The sequence below is a fragment of the Macaca fascicularis genome, chromosome 14 (genome assembly GCF_037993035.2).
Source record: "Macaca fascicularis isolate 582-1 chromosome 14, T2T-MFA8v1.1".
In the NCBI taxonomy this organism is placed as follows: domain Eukaryota; kingdom Metazoa; phylum Chordata; class Mammalia; order Primates; family Cercopithecidae; genus Macaca; species Macaca fascicularis.
Genome location: NC_088388.1, coordinates 112,786,637 through 112,803,870, shown reverse-complemented (window position 1 = coordinate 112,803,870; position 17,234 = coordinate 112,786,637). Strand labels below are relative to the sequence as shown.

The 17,234-nt window shown below is 44.2% G+C and overlaps 1 protein-coding gene and 1 non-coding gene across 50 annotated transcripts in view; both read left to right on the top strand.

Moving 5' to 3' along the window:
* The first annotated feature begins 1,713 nt into the window (after positions 1 to 1,713).
* The window catches only part of USP28 (ubiquitin specific peptidase 28), a 76,675-nt gene continuing 61,154 nt past the window's right edge, over positions 1,714 to 17,234 (top strand). For 28 of the 49 annotated variants that reach the window (XM_074015247.1, XM_074015243.1, XM_074015235.1 and 25 more), the window contains exon 1: positions 1,714 to 1,839. Coding sequence is in view for 31 of the 49 variants with exons in the window: in XM_074015242.1 (XP_073871343.1) it covers positions 1,783 to 1,839 (57 nt within the window). In the remaining 18 variants the exon portion in view is untranslated. Of the gene's footprint in view, positions 1,840 to 9,246; positions 9,402 to 17,234 lie in introns of all 49 variants that reach the window. The other 21 variants (XM_065528998.1, XM_074015220.1, XM_045370995.2 and 18 more) reach the window with 2 other exon arrangements.
* On the top strand, positions 11,678 to 11,737 carry LOC123568914 (U7 small nuclear RNA). Its single transcript, XR_006692465.1, has one exon. It is a non-coding gene; the product is annotated as a U7 small nuclear RNA (small nuclear RNA).

Sequence of the window (17,234 nt, the reverse complement as noted above, 5' to 3'; positions counted from 1 at the left end):
AAACAAAACAACAACAACAACAAAAAAGAAAACCAACATCAATCTGAAATCAACCTGTTCTGCAATGACACCCAGGTTGAGGCCATAAACACAGTCACTCATGAGGAAAAGAAAAATGGCAGAGCCACAAACATAAAATGTCCTACAAATCGCAGACACAAACAGCCTGTTGAATGTGGAAGATTCCAAGGTAGTATCACTGCAACCATGCTAATCTGCCAGTTAATCTGCCAGGGGAAGGGGATCCCTGTATCTCCAGGTGGTGGAAGTAGCAGCAGTCCTAGTCCAGGCCCGAGAGTAATCTGGCCTCTCCTGGGAGCTGCACCTGACCTGTACCTGTTTCCTTTTGTCACAAACTGTGCCCGCATGCAGACTAGTGAGGCCTGCAGGTGAAACATAACAATCCCAGCGACAACAATGCCAGGAGTATAGGAAAGGCCACAGTCTATGTTAAATTCACACTTAAAAGTGTAGCTTGAGAGCCAGACCAGACCAGGGCAAGGGTGTAAGTGCTACTCTTAAAAGATGCCCTTCCACACTCAGCCTCTACGCAGATTTGGGACACCCAGCATGCTGTCAAGTGGGTTTGCCATCATGACACATTTGTATCTTAAAGGGCTGAGTAATCACAATTCCCACACAGTTGTTGAAAATACAATTCAGGCCAGGCGCGGTGGCTCATGTCTGTTATCCCAGCACTTTGGGAGGCCGAGGCGGGCGGACCACTGGAGGTCAGGAATTCGAGGCCAGCCTGGGCAACATGGTGAAACCCTGGGTGTGGTAGAGCGTGCCTGTAATCCCAGCTACTCAGGAGAATCGCTTGAACCCAGGAGGCGTAAGTTGCAGTGAGCCAAGATCGTGCGGCTGCACTCCAGCCTGGGCGACAGAGTGAGACTCTGTCTCAAAAAAAACCAAAAAAAAAAAAAAAAACCCCAAAACCAAACAACCAAATAAAAAACAATTCAATAGGAGCACGTGGCCTTTTAATATGAAATCGTAAATATCTGCCTCAAACATAACAAAGTAACACAAAATTTTAGTTTGAACTTCTGAAAATCGAAAATGGAAAAACTCTGTAATTTTTCCTTTCATGCCCAGGTTAACAGCATCAAGGTTAAGGGCACCACGCGGGGCACCCATGAACGGAGGCTTTGGTCCGTTTGGTTAGCTTTAGACAAGCGACTGCATTCATCCTCCATCTCTCCTTCAAGATGGTGAACACTTTTTCACGTCACTGGAGTTGGAAATGGCCACAAAGCCTGGTGGCAAATCCTTTATTCCACGGTCATTCGGCAGTTTCCCACGGCGGGGGAGCAGCTTTAACTCGCCCGTGGAGGGAGGGTGGAGCCGGAGGTCAGTCCTAGAAATGAGGTTTTGAGGGCAGAGAGCGGAGAAGACTCAGGAACGCGGCTCCCAGGATTCGCAAATCCAGTTCCCGGGTACTAGCAGCGTAGCCCGCAACCACCACGGGCTGTGAAGCCCACCGAGAGCTACAGGCGGGGCCGGGGTCACGTGACCGACGTCTGGTCAGCCGGGCGTGCGCGGGAGCACGCAGAACTGTTCGGCCCCGGGCCACGCGCCTTGCGTGCGCGCGCATGCCGGGGGCGGGGCATGTGGGCCGGGCCTCTGGCGCGCGCGGCGGGCGGGGGCGGGACGGAGCGGAGTGGAGGGCGGGGGCGGGACGGAGCCGGGTGGAGGGCGGGGGCGGGGTCTAGTCCTGAGAGGCTGGGCCGGCGGTGGCAGCGGCGGGAGACGGGTGACCCGCGGCTGGGCGCCTCGGCCATGACTGCGGAGCTGCAGCAGGACGACGCGGCCGGCGCGGCCGACGGCCACAGCTCGGTGGGCTCAGCGACGGCGAGCGGGAGCTGGGGGCGGGCTCCAGGCCCTGAGGGGAGCGTGCGGGGCCTGCGGGGCTGCGGGTTGCGGAGGGCGCCGCGGCCGGGCGGGACAGGGGGTGCGCCCGCGAGCGTGGGTGAGAAGGCCGAGGGCTCTGCGGGGCTCGGGCCGCGGAGATTGAGGACTGCGTTTTTGCGTCCGTGGGCGAGCTGAAGTTGTAGGGGGATTTCCAGATTTTGGAAAACCAAATATAAAGGGCTGGACGTGGGGTTCTCCGCCGCAGGGATCAGTAAGGTGAGCGCTCCTGGGCCCCGACCGGGGTGAGAAACTTCCGAAAGCGGCAGCGTTGGTTGGTTTTGTTTTGTTTTGCTTTGACTTTTAAATCGGTTTTATGGCGGCGTTTTTAAAAGGTTAAAGCAGACCGAAGTTATTTCACTTAAAGTCCGGAATTATCACCGTCTTCTATAAGACCAGGGGTCCCAGTTACCACCACTTCCCTCCCTCCCCACCCAGCTTTGAAAACAAAACAGCGCAGCCTCCCCAATTATTGCATTCATCACTCTAGATTTTTAAGAAGGGGGAGGAGCAGCGTGATGAATAGAAATTCTACTGATAATGCTCTCCTGTTCCCAATGTCTAAGAAGACTGAAATCAATACAAGGACTTCTGAGTTAAGATGGTGAGAGTGAAAGAACCCTGGTTTGGGAGAAAAGCTAATGTCTGTATTAAGAAACTTGGGAAGAGGGCAATTTGAGCATGTCTTCTAGTGTTACTTCGGAATGTTATAACTTAACACCACCTCCTCACCCCTCAAGTACTGCACTTTTTCAAGACAAAATGGGAAATCTGTGCCAGTTATTCAAATACGAGTTTGGAAGTGAGACACTTTATATTTGTCATACAAAGCTGGCAGATAGATACCTTCAGGTGAGAATCCTTTTATATCTTTTTACTCTTTTGTCTGGAAGGCCAGTAGTAGTTAGCGTGGACGCACTTTTTTTTTTTTTTTTTTTTTTTGAGACGGAGTCTCCCTCTGTTGCCTAGGCTGGAGTGCAGTGGTGCGATCTCGGCTCACTACATCCTCCGCCTCAGCCTCCTGAGGAGCTGGGATTACAGGCGCCCGCCGCCGGCCGGGCTAATTTTTGTATTTTTAGTAGAGTCGGGGTTTCACCATATTGGTCAGGCTGGTCTCAAACTCCCGACCTCAGGTGATTCGCCGCCTCGGCCTTCCAAAATGCTGAGATTACGGGCGTGAGCCACTGGCGCCCAGTCTGGACTCACTTTTTTTTTTTTTTTCAGACGGAGTCTCACTTTGTCGCCCAGGCTGGAGTGCAGTGGCGCGATCTCGGCTCACTGCAACTTCCGTCTCCCGGGTTCACGCCATACTCCTGCCTCAGCCTCCCGAGTAACTGGTACTACAGGCGCGCGCCGCCACGCCCAGCTAATTTTTTGTATTTTTAGTAGAGATGGGGTTTCACCGTGTTAGTCAGGATGGTCTCAATCTCTTGACCTCGTGATCCACCCGCCTCGGCCTCCCAAAGTGCTGGGATTACAGGCGTGAGCCCCCGCCCCCAGTCTGGATGCACTTTTTAAAACTCATGTTAGAAAAATATACTTCCAGGTCCTGGACTCCAAAACGAAAATATCGTGCACTGATTTCTAATGGAAATGTTATTGTTCGATGTTCACAAGTGCCTATTGAAATGTGTCAGGATTTTTCTCTGTTTGGCTTCAGAGATCAGTTCTATTTGTTTTTAGCACAGTGACTTAAAAACATGGGAAAATTTTAGTTTGGAGACCATCATATTGATTTAGAGAAGAAACTATTTTAAGGGAGAGAAGTCATATTTAAATTTGTCGTGGCTCAGTCATTTAAGACCATGTGCCTATTAATCAGGGCATCTTCATTTACGTCTGCCGCAGTTTGAGTAGTGACCCTATTTCAGCATTCTCCATTTGAGAGTTTGTGTGTGAGCTACTTGATGAGCATTTGTATGTAAGTCATAGCTATTTTGGGAAGGCTTGGAACTCCAGTGGCTGTGGCTGGCTGGAGTACTCTGATTCCTGGCCACCTGCAGAGTGATGACATTTACTGTTCTTCCCAGTGATTTGCTCTATACGGAAAGCTGTTAAGCATGGAATGCTTGATAATGTTCGCCTCTTTTATTTTTGCTAATAAAAAGCTTAAAGTTATCAGGATAGGTTGAAGAAACTTCCGGGAAAAGTACCTTTTGCATCTTATAGGAAAGATTTTAATAACTTCTTCCTCATCTTGGTAAGTTTCATGTTAGAATGGATTCTTTTATTTTGAACTCTCTCAGGCATTCTACCTTTCCCTTAAAGGATATTTCATTGTTCTAGTTGAGGAGAGCTATCCGTCCCTGACACTCAGAAGCTATTTAAAGCCTAGACTGCTTCCCTTCCCTTATTGGTCAGTTGTACACAGGACAAAACCCTTTATGGCCTCCCAAGAATTTTAGTGAGAGAAATATGTAGTACTCTTGAAATACGCTCTCAGTATGGACTCAAATCTGAGAGTAGACACTTAGTGATTTCACTAAATCTCCCAGACTGCAAACTGGTATTCGAATATCTAAAGAGATTACGTACTGACAGCTTCCTGTATTTCAATCAATTCTTGACTTCTATAGCAGCAAAATTTACTATTATTACAGGAGAAACAACTTGAAGTCGGTTTGGTTCTTACAAACCTGTCATTCTTGGCAGCTGTACTGAGGGTTCATATCACACATTCTTTATGTCAGCTGAAGCTCTATAAAAACCTGCCGGTTTCAGTGAAAATTTAATGCCCTTTTTGCTTTCTTTTGATTTATTGGCCTTTCATTTGCTTTTACTTTGTCTCATTAACTGATTTTTAAAACATCAGTAAGTCAGTGATTGGTTCCACAACTCTCATGCCCCTCTGCCCCCAAATACAAACAGTATTTTTAAGGCTTACTGGCCGATAGCATCTTATTGGCAAGATCTCTCCGTGTGTTCTGTTTCATCAAAGAAATTAAATAAGTAGTAAAATGAAGCAAGTACTTACCAAGGAAAATAATGCTGATAATAGTAATAGCTAATGCTAATTGAGCATGCACTATGTGCCAGACTCTGTGCTCAGAACTTAACATAGCATTCTCTCAGTACTTACACAACTCCACGAGGTTTCTGTGAGAAGGCTTATACTTGCTAAGTAATTTGTCCAAGGTCATCCAGCGAGGATATGATACAGTTGGAATTGTATCTAGGCAGTTCTGACCCCAAGAGCCCAAGGCGCCCCTCGTCCTGTCTCATAGTTGATGGACCCATTGCTCTGAATCACAGACTTTCCACTACTCTTGTAATGCCTTTTGTAGAACTCCCCTAATGTTTTAAACTTCCAGTCCTCCCTACAGTCTTTCTAAATAGATAATCTTCTTTTCTACTTGACTGAACTCGCTGATGTCTAAAAAGAGCTCCCTGCCTCATGTTTTGTCCCCGTATCCCTACTCCATCTCATCTCTTTTCTCTTATTTTCGGTGGAAAAGGTTCCCTTCCTCCTCCCGCCCCCCCGCCCCCAACTTTCATTTCTTAGAGATAAACCTAGATTAGTGGTTTTTACTAGGGAGAGATTTTGTAATCTAGGAAGCATTTGGCAATGTCTGGAGACTTTCCGATTGTGACTCCGGAGGGAGGATGCTACTGGGATGTAGTGCGTAGAAGCCAGGAACGCTGCTAAACATCCTGCAGTGTACAGGAGTAAGCCCCTCAAAACAGAGTTATGTGTAAATTGTATAAAATAGTGCTGAGCTTGACAAACTCTGATCTAGAGGATGTCTCTCTTCTCTTTCTATTATGTCCCTTCTCCTTAGTCACCTTTACTGTCTTCTCCCTTGCTACTCACATTATGGTCCACAGACCGGCAGCTTTCGCATCCCCTAGGATTTAGAAATGCAGAGAGTTGAGTGTGCTAGAGCCAGCTTGCTCTGCCTCTCCAGCTGATTTCGTACATCTCCTTCCAGCTCTGTGTTCAGTGACCTCATGTTGATAACTGTGCCAGGGTGGGAATATATACCAAGGAAACAAGCCAATACACTGCCAATCAGCATACCACTGCCTGTATCCCCACTCTAGACCTAGTCAATCAGTTTCTGCCTTTTGACAAGATTCTTGGGTGATTCATTTGCATATTACATTTTGAAAAGCATATGGATAGAATTTGCATTTTCCATTTTGCCATGCACTTGTCCTCTATCTTGAAACCAAATAACAGCAACAAAAGCGTCTACTGCCCAGTCCAGCTGTTGTCTCCACCTTCCTCCTTTTATTTGCTTTTGGAACAAAGTTTCTAACCCCACCTGTTTCATTTCTAAAACATTTTTCCAGTGACGATGTATTCAGACTCAATATACAAAACTTGGAAAATACAGACCTGAGCAAGACTAACTCTTAGCTGACAGGAGATTGAGGGAGGTTGGTTCCCAGATTCTGCTACAGAACTTAAGGTGGCAATGACAGCTTCCTCAAAAGCCCAATAATTAGATGGCTGTGTGGACCAGTCTGGGCTCTAGCAAATGGCCGATTGTTCAGAAGCCTGCAGAGGGAGTGACTAGGCAGCAGCAGGTTAGGTTGAAAGGCAGTGAGTGGTTTTACGTAATCAGAATCTGCTCAGCAGCCTGCTCTCCCTCTGTCACCCAACTGGAGTGCAGCGATGTGATTATAGCTCACTGTGGCCTTGACCTCGTAGGCTCAAGCGATCCTCCCACCTCAGCCTCCTGAGTAGCTGGTACCACAGGTGTGCACCACCGCGCTTGGCTGTTTTTAAATTTTTTTTGTAGAGACGAGGTCTTACTATGTTGCCCAGGCTGGTCTTGAACTCCTTGGCTCAAGCAGTCCTCCTGCCTTGGCCTCCCAAAGTGTTGGGAGTACAGGCATGAGCCACCACATCTGGCCCCCTCATACTTTTATTATTTTATGCTTTTATGATCCCTCATTACCACTTTTTTGCTGATACTTTTCTTTTTTTGAGACAGAGTTTCGCTCTTGTTGCCCAGGGTGGAATGCATTGGCGCGATCTTGGCTCACCACAACCTCCGCCTCCTGGGTTCAAGCTACTCGCTTGCTTCAGCCTCCTGAGTGGCTGGGATTACAGGCATGCACCACCACTCCCAGCTAATTTTGTATTTTTAGTAGAGACAGGGTTTCTCCATGTTTGTCAGATTGGTCTCCAACTCCCAACCCCAGGTGATCTGCCCGCCTCAGCCTCCCAAAGTGCTGGGATTACACTCATGAGCCACCGTGCCTGGCTCCATGTCTATATTTCTAATCCTGAGTTCTATATATATGACTTCTATACTCCGTTTCCCTGTGCTTTTTGAACAGTTCTGCTTGAATATCAACCTTCTTGGCTATAAACATTTGCTGCATACTTATTTTCCCAGGGTGGTTATACTAGGCATGGGAATGTACACTTGTATTACTAGTGTCTGCCATATGCTATATGTCACCCTAAGCACTTTTCCGTACATTTTTATTTACAAAAACCCAGCAAGGTGTAAACTATTATCTTATTACTGATAGGGAAACTGAGATGTCTTGTTTGTTTTTTGAGATAGGGTTTCACTCTGTCACCCAGGCTGGAGTGTGGTGACACCATCAAGGCTCACTGCAGCCTTGACCTCCCAGACCCAAGCAATCCTCAGACTCTTGAGTAGCTGGGAGCACAGGTATGCACCACCACTCCTGGCTACTTGTATTTTATTTTGTTTTTTGAGACAGATCTCCCTCTGTTGCCCGGGCTGGAGTGCTCACTGTAACCTCCACCTTCTGGGTTCAAGCGATTCTTCTGCCTCTGCCTCCCAAGTAGCTGGGATTACAGGCACATGCCACCACGCCTAATTTTTGTATTTTTAGTAGAGATGGGGTTTCACCATGTTGGCCAGGCTGATCTTGAACTGTTGACCTCAAGTGATCTACCTGTCTTGGCTTCCCAAAGTGCTGGGATTATAGGCATGAGCCACTGCGCCCAGCCTCTGGTTACTTTTAAAAGTTTTTGTAGCGATGGGGTCTCTCTGTGTTGCCCAGGCTGGTCTCAAACTTGTGAACCAAGTCATCCTGCCTCAGCCTTCAGAAGTGCTGGAATTATAGGCATGAGCCACCGTGCCCGACCTCAGATGTTAGTATGCCTTATAAGGGCCTCATGTAAGATTTATTTATTCCTTTTCTTTCGTCTTTTTTTTTTTTTTTTTTTTTTGAGACAAGGTCTTACTCTGTCACCTAGGCTGGAGTAGTGCAGTGGGTCAGTCATGGCTCACGGCAGCCTCAACCTCCTGGGCCCAAGCAATTCTCCTACCTCAGCTTCCTGAGTAGCTGGGACTACAGACATGTGCTACCATGCCTAGCTAATATTTTTATTTTTTGTAGAGATGGGGGTCTCTTTATGTTGCCCGGGCTGGTTTTGAACTCCCACGCTCCAGTGATCCTCCCGCCTGAACCTCCCAAAGTATTGGGATTACAGGCATAAACCAGGGTACCTGGCTCTTTTTTTTCTTTATTCGTGTGAGATTTTAAACTGAAGTCCGTTTGCTTCTATGTTACAGATGAGAAATGCAGCTTACAACTGTGATTAAATTATAAGTAGCAGAGCTGTGACTTCAAGCCATTCTGACTTGAAGCATAGCATTTCTCCAACTTTAGTACAAGCCTTTCTAAAACTAAAGTTTCTGACTTACCACTTGACTATGAAGCACTTTAATAACTTTAATAATTTTAATAACTTTTCATTGAACCCTGTTAGGCACTCTATGAAATAAAATTTGGTATGACCAGGAAGTAGAATTTGCAAAGTGACACAGTAAGTAAGTGATAAAACCAAAACTATAACACAGGATATCAGTATTTTTACCGTAAACTCTAGAGGAGTTTAGTTGGACAGGCAAGTCCCAGTATTTTACATTTCTTTTGCATGTCTTCATTTTGCTAATAATTACTGTTTGCAGTACTTCATTTGATAGTCATACAGGGGTCTCAAAGCTTTTGGTGTACTTCATTTTCCATTCTGGAAACTGATGCTGAGGAAGATTGAGATTTGCCAGGAGGCTGATGTGTGCTGGAGTTTGGGCTGCATGGCACTATTTCCAGCATCTAGGCTTTCTACATAAAACAGGGGTCAAAATATCAGACACACAAAACCAAACTAAAGATCTACCTCAGTAAGTACCAGCTACATGCTACAGGATGGCTGCTAGGCACTTTAACCCTAAGAAGGTTTTCTAAACAACATTTTCTAAACAACTTTTTCTTTTTCAATCTTCTTGCCCAAGTTAGTACTTTCTGATGTCTCCTCCCTCCCTCCCTCCCTCCTTCCCTTCCTTCCTTCCTGTATGGGGATATGTATACAGGTTTCCTTATTCATTTGTTTTTTCGTAGAGTTGGGGTCTTGCTGTATTGCCTAGGCTGGAGTGCAGTGGCTATTCACAGGCATGATTGTGGTGTACTACTGTTTGAAAATCCTGGGCACAAGGATTGTGCCTGCCTCAGCCTGCTGCAGAGCTGCCACTACAGGTGTGTGCCACTGGACCCAGGTGATTTTTTTTTTTTTTTTTTCAATTGAGGCAAAATTTATATAACATAAAATTATTTTAAAGTGGGGCTGGGAGCGGTGGCTTACTGAGGTCAGGAGTTCAAGACCAGCGTGGCCAATGTGGTGAAACCCCATCTCTACTAAAAGTACAAAAATTAGCCAGATGTGGTGGTGAGCACCTGTAATTCCAGCCGCTTGGGAGGCTGAGGCAGGAGAATCACTTGAACCTGGGCGGCAGAGGTTGCAGTGAGCCGAGATCGTGCCACTGCACTCCAGCCTGGGTGACAAGAATGAAACTCTGTCTCCAAAAAAAAAAAAAAAATTGAAGTGTACAAGTTCAGTGACATTTAGTATATTCACAATATTGTGCAATCACCAATTCTGTCTAGTTCTAAAACATTTTCATTACCCTCAAAACTTTATAACCATTAAGCAGTCACTCCCTATTCCCCACTGCCCTCAACCCCTGGCAATACCAATCTACTTTCTCTCTCTAGATTTACCTATTAGAGAGATTTCATCTAAATGGATCATACAATATGTGATCTATTGTGTGTGGCATCTGTCATTTATTGTAATGTTTTTGAGATTTGTTCAAGTTGTAGCATGTATTATTCTTCATTTTAATCACCGAATAATATTCCACTGTATGTATAGATCATGTTTTGCCTGTCCATTCTTCCGTTGATGGACATTTGAGTTATTTACACCTTTTAGTTATTATGAATAGTTCTGTTGTGAATATTCATATACTCATATTTGAGTACCTGTTTTCCGTTCTTTTGTATATATACCTAGAAGGAATTGATGACTTAGGTAATTCTATGTTTAACTTCTTGAGGAACTGCCAGACTGTTTTCCATGGTTGCTGTGGAAGTTTTATATTCCCACCAGCAATACACAAGGGTTCTAGTTTTTTTCTTTCCTCATCAAAGCGCTTGTTATTTTTTGTTTTTGTTTGATAATAGCCATCCTAATGGGTGTGAAGTGGCATCTCGTTGTGGTTTTGATTTGGCCATGTTAATGTTACGGCTAATGTTAACTGTCTTCATAAACTTATCGACTATTTATATATCTTCTTTGGAGAAATACCTTTTTAAGTTCTTTGCTGTTCTTGAATTGAGTTGTCTGTTTTTTGGTTGTTAACTTAAAGAGAGTTCAAAGAGAGTTCTTTATATTGTCTAGATGCTAGACCCTTACCAGAAAAAGGATTTAGAAGTATTTTCTCCCATTGTCTTTTCACTTTTTTCATAATTTGTACACTATATATTTCTTTTTTTTTTTTTTCTCGAGACAGAGTCTAGCTCTGTCACCCAGGCTGGAGTGCAGTGACATGATCTTGGTTCACTGCAACCTCCGCCTCTTGAGTTCAAGTGATTCTCTTGCCTCAGCCTCCCAAGAAGCTGGGATTACAGGCACGCGTCACCATGCCTGGCTAATATTTGTATTTTTAGTGGAGACAGGATTTCACCATGTTGGCCAGGCTGGTCTTGAACTCCTGCTGACCTCAGGTGATCCACCTTGGCCTCCTGAAGTGTTTGGATTACAGGCATGAGCCACCGTACCCGGCCAGCACTGTATACTTCTTGTTGTATTTCTTGATGTATGTATTTATTTCTTGAATTTGTACACCGGTTGTCTTTTCACTTTCTTGATAATGCCCTTTGATGAAGAAAAGTGCATCAGCCCACTTCAGTGTCCCAAGTAGCTGGGACTACAAGTGCACACCACTGTGCCTGGCTCAAAAGTGTTATTGTTTTTTTCTTTCGTTGCTTGTGCTCTTGGTGTCATATCTAAGAATCCATTGACACATCCAAGGTCATGAAGACTTATCTCTGTGTTCTCTTTTAAGAATTTTATAGTTTTAGTTCTTTATTTAGGTTGTCGATCCATTTTGAGTAATTTTGTGTATTGTGTGAGGTAGGGGTCCAGTGTGATCCTTCTGCTATGGAGATCCAGTTGTACCAATACCATTTGTTGAAGACATGGTTTTTCCCCCACCAAATGGTCTTGGCACTCTTGTTGAAAATCAGTTGACCATAGATATGAGTTTATTTCTGGATTCTCAGTTCTATTCTATTGGTCTATATATCTGTCCTTATGCCAGTACCACACTGTTATGATAACTGTAGCTTTGGATTAATACGAAGTTTTGATATAAGAAGTGTGAGTCCTCCAACTTTGTTCTTCTTTTCAATATTGTTTTAGTTCTTCCAGGTCCTTTGAAATTCTGTATGAATTTGAGGATCAGCTTTTCTATTTCTGCAAGAAAGGCCAAAGCACTGCAGCTTTTAGAATTTGTCTAGCAGGTTTTCTGATTTTCACTAGAGGTCCCCCCAGCCCCCTGCCACATGCACACACATAGGGCCTTTGGAATTTTGATAGGGATTACATTGAACTTTTGAATTGCTTTGAGTAGTATTACCACCTTCACAGTATTAAGTCTTTGTGGCCAGACGCAGTACCTCACGCCTGTAATCCCAGCACTTTGGGAAGAGGCCAAGATGGGCAGATTAGTTGAGCTCAGGAGTTCAAGGCCAGCCTGGGCAACATGGTGAAACCCCACCTTTACCAAAAATACAAAAAATCTTAGTTGGGCTTCATGGCACACATCTGTGTTCCCACGTACTTGGGAAGCTGAGGAGGGAGGATCGCTTGAGCTCATAGGGTGGAGGGTGAGGTGCACTCTAGCCTGGGTGACTGAGACCCCATCTCAAAAAAAAATACTGTCTTCGTGATGGTTAAGTTAATGTGTCAATTGATTGGGCCATGAGGTATGCAGACATTTGGTCAAACATTATTCTAGGTGTGTCTATGAGAGTGATTCTGGATGAGATTAACATTGAATCGGTAGACTGTGTAGAGCAGTTTGAACTCCCTAATGTGGGTAGTGGGCCTCATTCAATCAAGACCTGAATAGAACAAAAATGCTAAGAGGAAACTTTGCTTGCCTGACTGCTAGAGCTGGGACATTGATCTTCCTCGGTCCTGGCACTGGAACTTAGACAACCATCAGCTCTCTTGGTTTGCAGGACTTCAGACTCAGACTGGAACTTACACACTCAGCTCGCCTGGTTCTTGGGCCTCAGACTTACACTAAAACTATACCGCTGGTCTCCTGGTTCTCCAGCTTGCTAACTGCAGATCTTGAGACTTCTCAGTCTCCGCAGTCATGTGAGCCAATTCCTTGTAATAAGTCTCACCTCCTATATTTATCTCCTTTCCCTTCTGTTTCTCTGGGGAACTCTGACTAGTACAGTTTTCCAGTTCATGAACCTGGATGTTTTTCAATTTATTTAGGTCTTTAACTTCTTTCATCAATTTTTAAAATTTTTTTTTTTTTTTTTTTTTGAGACAGAGTCTCACTCTGTGCAGTGGTGAGATCTTGGCTCACTGCACCCTCCACCTCTTGGGTTCAAGTGGTTCTCCAGCCTCAGCCTCCTGAGTAGGTGGAACTACAGGCATGTGCCACCATGCCTGGCTAATTTTTTGTATTTTTAGTAGAGATAGGGTTTCACCATATTGGCCAGGCTGGTCTCAAACTCCTGACCTCAGGTGATCCATCCGCCTCAGCCTCCCAAAGTGCTGGGATTACAGGCATGAGCCACTGTGACCGGCAAATTCTTTTTTTTTTTTTTTTTTTTTTTTGAGACAGGGTCTCACTCTTTTGTTAGGCTGGAGTGCGGTGGCACAATGTTGGCTCACTGCAGCCTCCATCTTCTGGGCTCAAGCAGTCTTCCCACTTCAGCCTTCTGAGAAGCTGGGACTATAGGCACACACTGCCTCACCTGACTAATTTTTGTGTTTTTTGTAGAGATGGTGTTTTACCATGTTGCTCAGGCTGCTCTCGAACACTTCAGCTCAAGCAATCTGCCTGCCTCAGCCCCCCAAAGTGCTGGGATTACAGGTGTGAGCCATCGCACCCAGCCTCAGCAGTGTTTTATAGTTTTCAATGTACAGGTTTTTTTTCTTTTCTTTTTCTTTTTTTTTTTTTAAGACAGAGTCTCGCTCTGTTGCCCAGGCTGAAGTGCAATGGCATAATTTCACTACAACCTCCACCTCGTGGGTTCAAGCGATTCTCCTGCCTCAGTCTCCCAAGTAGCTGGGATTACAGGCACCTGCCACCATGCCCGGCTAATTTTTGTATTTTTTGTAGAGACGGGGTTTCACCATGTTGGCCAGGCTGGTCTTGAACTCCTGACCTTCTGATCCACCTGCCTGGGCCTCCCAAAGTGCTGGGATTACAGACATAAGCTACTGCACCCAGCCCAGGTTTTTTACCGCTTTGGTCAAATTTGTTCCTAAGTGTTTTATTCTTTAGGATGCTATTGTAAATGTAATTGTTTTCTTAATTTCCTTTTTGATTTCTTACTGCTGTTTTATAGAAACACAACTGAATTTTGCCTGTTTATCTTTACCTTGAAGCTGCGGAATTTGTTGACCAGCTCTGGTAACTTTTTGGCAGATTCTTTGGGATTTTGTATATATAGGATCATGTCATTTGTGAATGCAGTTTTACTTTTTTATCCTTTGCAATTTAGATGCCATTTATTTTTTATTCTTGCCTGATTGCTCTGGCTTAAACTTCCAGTACAGTGTTGAATAGCAGTGGTGAAAGTGGGCATCTTTGTCATGTTCCTGATTTTACGGGTAAAGCTTTCAGTCTTTCACCATTGAATATGATGTTAACTCTTGGGTTTTTATAAAGGCCCTTTATCATGTTGAGGGAATTCCCTTTTGTTCCTAATTTTCTGATGGTTTTTATTATGAATGTGTGTTGGATTTTGTCAAATGTTTTTCTGCATCAATCAAGGTGACCATTGTTTTTTTTTTCTCCTTCATTCTGTTGGGGTGTTATATCACATTGTTGGGTTTCCTTTTATGTTATTGACAAAGGCATTCTCTTAGGCATCCATTGCAAATGTGTGACTAAGCTGTCTCTCTTCATTCTTTGAGATGTTCAGAGTATGCCTTACTTTGACGTTTTGCCTACCAGCATTCTGTCTCTCTCATCACAGTTAGTTTACTCAGTAGCACTATAACTCAAGCTTTCTTTTCCTAGTGTCATCCCACGTTGAACCAGTTGTTCACATGGGCTAGACTAATCCACTTAAATGCCTTTTCTTCCTTCATGTATCTTCCCTGCTGAGGAACCTGCAGTGATTATCCATTGCTCATCAGATCAAACCTAAATTCTTCCTGACATTTAGAACCCTTTGTAATCCAATCCCACATCACCTCTCTGATCTCTGTTATTTATTTATTTGAGCCAGAGTCTTGCTCTTGTCGCCCACGCTGGAGTACAGTGGCGCAGTCTCGGCTCACTGCAACCTCTGCCTCCTAGGTTCAAGCCCTTCTCCTGCCTCAGCCTCCCAAGTAGCTGGGATTACAGGTGCCCGTCACCACACGCAGCTAATTTTTGTATTTTTAGCAGAGATGGGGTTTCACCATGTTGGCCAAGATGGTCTCGAGCTCCTGACCTTAGGTGATCCACCCACCTCAGCCTCCCAAAGTGCTGGGATTACAGGCGTGAGCCACTGCGCCCAGCTATCTCTGTTACTTATTAAAAATAGAAACTATACGCAAACACCCACCTAGTAATAACTTAAAATTTTATCATTGCTATATTTCTAAAACTATAAGCATATAAATTTGATTTCTCATATCTTTCCCTGATATTTTCCCAGTTTTTCAATTAGCCCTACCAATATGTTGTTAAAAATTGTATTTTCCTTCATTTTCGGTGATGTGTTCGATGTGTTTTTCAGCCTCATTTCTCATATTTAGTTGGGACATGTATTCAAAGAAATGAAAAAATATTTTCTTAATATATCCTAAAATAAGGAAAAAGCAAGGCGTAGGACATTATGTAGCATATGAAAAAATGTATTAATGTGCATAGACAATTTCTGGAAAGATAACAGAAACTTTTTTTTTTTTTTTGAGACGGAGTCTCGCTCTGTCGCCCAGGCTGGAGTGTAGTGGCCGGATCTCAGCTCACTGCAAGCTCTGCCTCCCGGGTTCACGCCATTCTCCTGCCTCAGCCTCCCGAGTAGCTGGGACTACAGGCGCCCGCCACCTCGCCCGGCTAGTTTTTTTGTATTTTTTAGTAGAGACGGGGTTTCACCGTGTTAGCCAGGATGGTCTCGATCTCCTGACCTCGTGATCCACCCGTCTCGGCCTCCCAAAGTGCTGGGATTACAGGCTTGAGCCACCGCGCCCGGCCCAGAAACTGTTAATGGTAGTAGCCCTGGGAAATAGAACTAGGGTGGGAAGAAGGTGATTTCCTTTTCATTTTATACCCTTTTGTACTATTGGAATTTCTTAGTACATGTGAAGAAAGAGATGGAAAAAATTAAAAAGTAAATAATGATTAGTTCCTTTTTTTTCTTGTTTTTAAGTCCCAGTTTAAACCCCTTTACATGATATAACAGTGGCCAAATTTTAAACACTTTTAATTGTTTTTGTAAACTTTAAGCCAGTTGATAAACTCAAACAGGCATTTTCATCATGTACTGACATTTGCATCATTCACCAAAATTATTAAGTAGTCCATTTCAGGGAATTTAGCTGTGTCCACAGAAAGCTGCTGTTTGTCTTTTTTAGACAGCCATATTCTTACAGCTACTTTAGGTTTCTATTCCATGAAAAAATTGGATCAGCATGGCATTGTTGCTGGAAGAAAAACTGAAAAAATCCTAGGGCTTTTAAGGGCCATTCCTTGTTTTATGGAGGTTGGAAAGGTTAGCAACTGTCTTTGTTGTCCAGACAGAGGTGTTTTTTTCTCTTTTTTTCTTTTTTTTTTTTTTTTGAGACATAATCTTGCTCTGTCACCCAGGCTGGAGTGCAGTGGCGCGATCTTGGCTCACTGCAACCTCTGTCCCTGGGTTCAAGCCATTCTCCTGCCTCAGCCTCCTGAGTAGCTGGGACTACAGGTGCCTGCCACCACGCCCGGCTAATTTTGTGTGTTTTTAGTAGAGACTGAGTTTCACCGTGTTAGCCAGGATGGTCTCGATCTCCTGACCTCGTGATCCGCCCACCTTGACCTCCCAAAGTGCTGGGATTACAGGCGTGAGCCACCAAGCCCAGCCCTTTTGTTGTTGTTGTTGTTGTTGTTGTTGTTGAGACTGGAGTCTCGCTCTGTTGCCCAGGCTAGAGTGCAGTTGCCCAATCTTGGCTCACTGCAAGCTCCACCTCCCAGGTTCAAGCAGTTCTCCTGCCTCAGCCTCCCGAGTAGCTGGGACTACAGGTGCTCACCACCATGCCTGGAGAATTTATATATATATATATATATTTTTTTTTTTTTTTAGTAGAGATGGGGGTTTCACCATATTGGCCAGGCTGGTCTCGAACTCCTGATCTTGTGATCCTCCTGCCTCCGCCTCCCCAAGTGCTGGGATCACCGGCATGAGCCACCGCACTTGGCCAGAGTTTTGGGGGTTGATGCTATATATTTTCTTTGACTCTTCAGGTGTTTTTTGTTTTGTTTCCTTTTGTTTTTTCTTTTTTTGCTTTCCTTGGGTACTTAAGTTTTATTTTGTAATTGCGAACCAGATCTTTAGCTTTGGAAAGAATTTTAGTAGGCACACCTTGGTAGTTCTTTGGAGTAAGGGAACATTTATTAATTATTTACATAGTTGTAAATTTAGAAATGTCTTCGTAAGACTAGACAATTGAGATCAGGAAATATGTGCATCAGAATGATGAAAATAGCATCCCTGTTTGAAGGAATGGAATAACCTATAAAGCATCTCATCACAATGCTAAATTAGGAGTTTTAACGATTAGTAATGAAATATTTTGCATTATTTCATCAGAGAGTTTTAACTTAGTT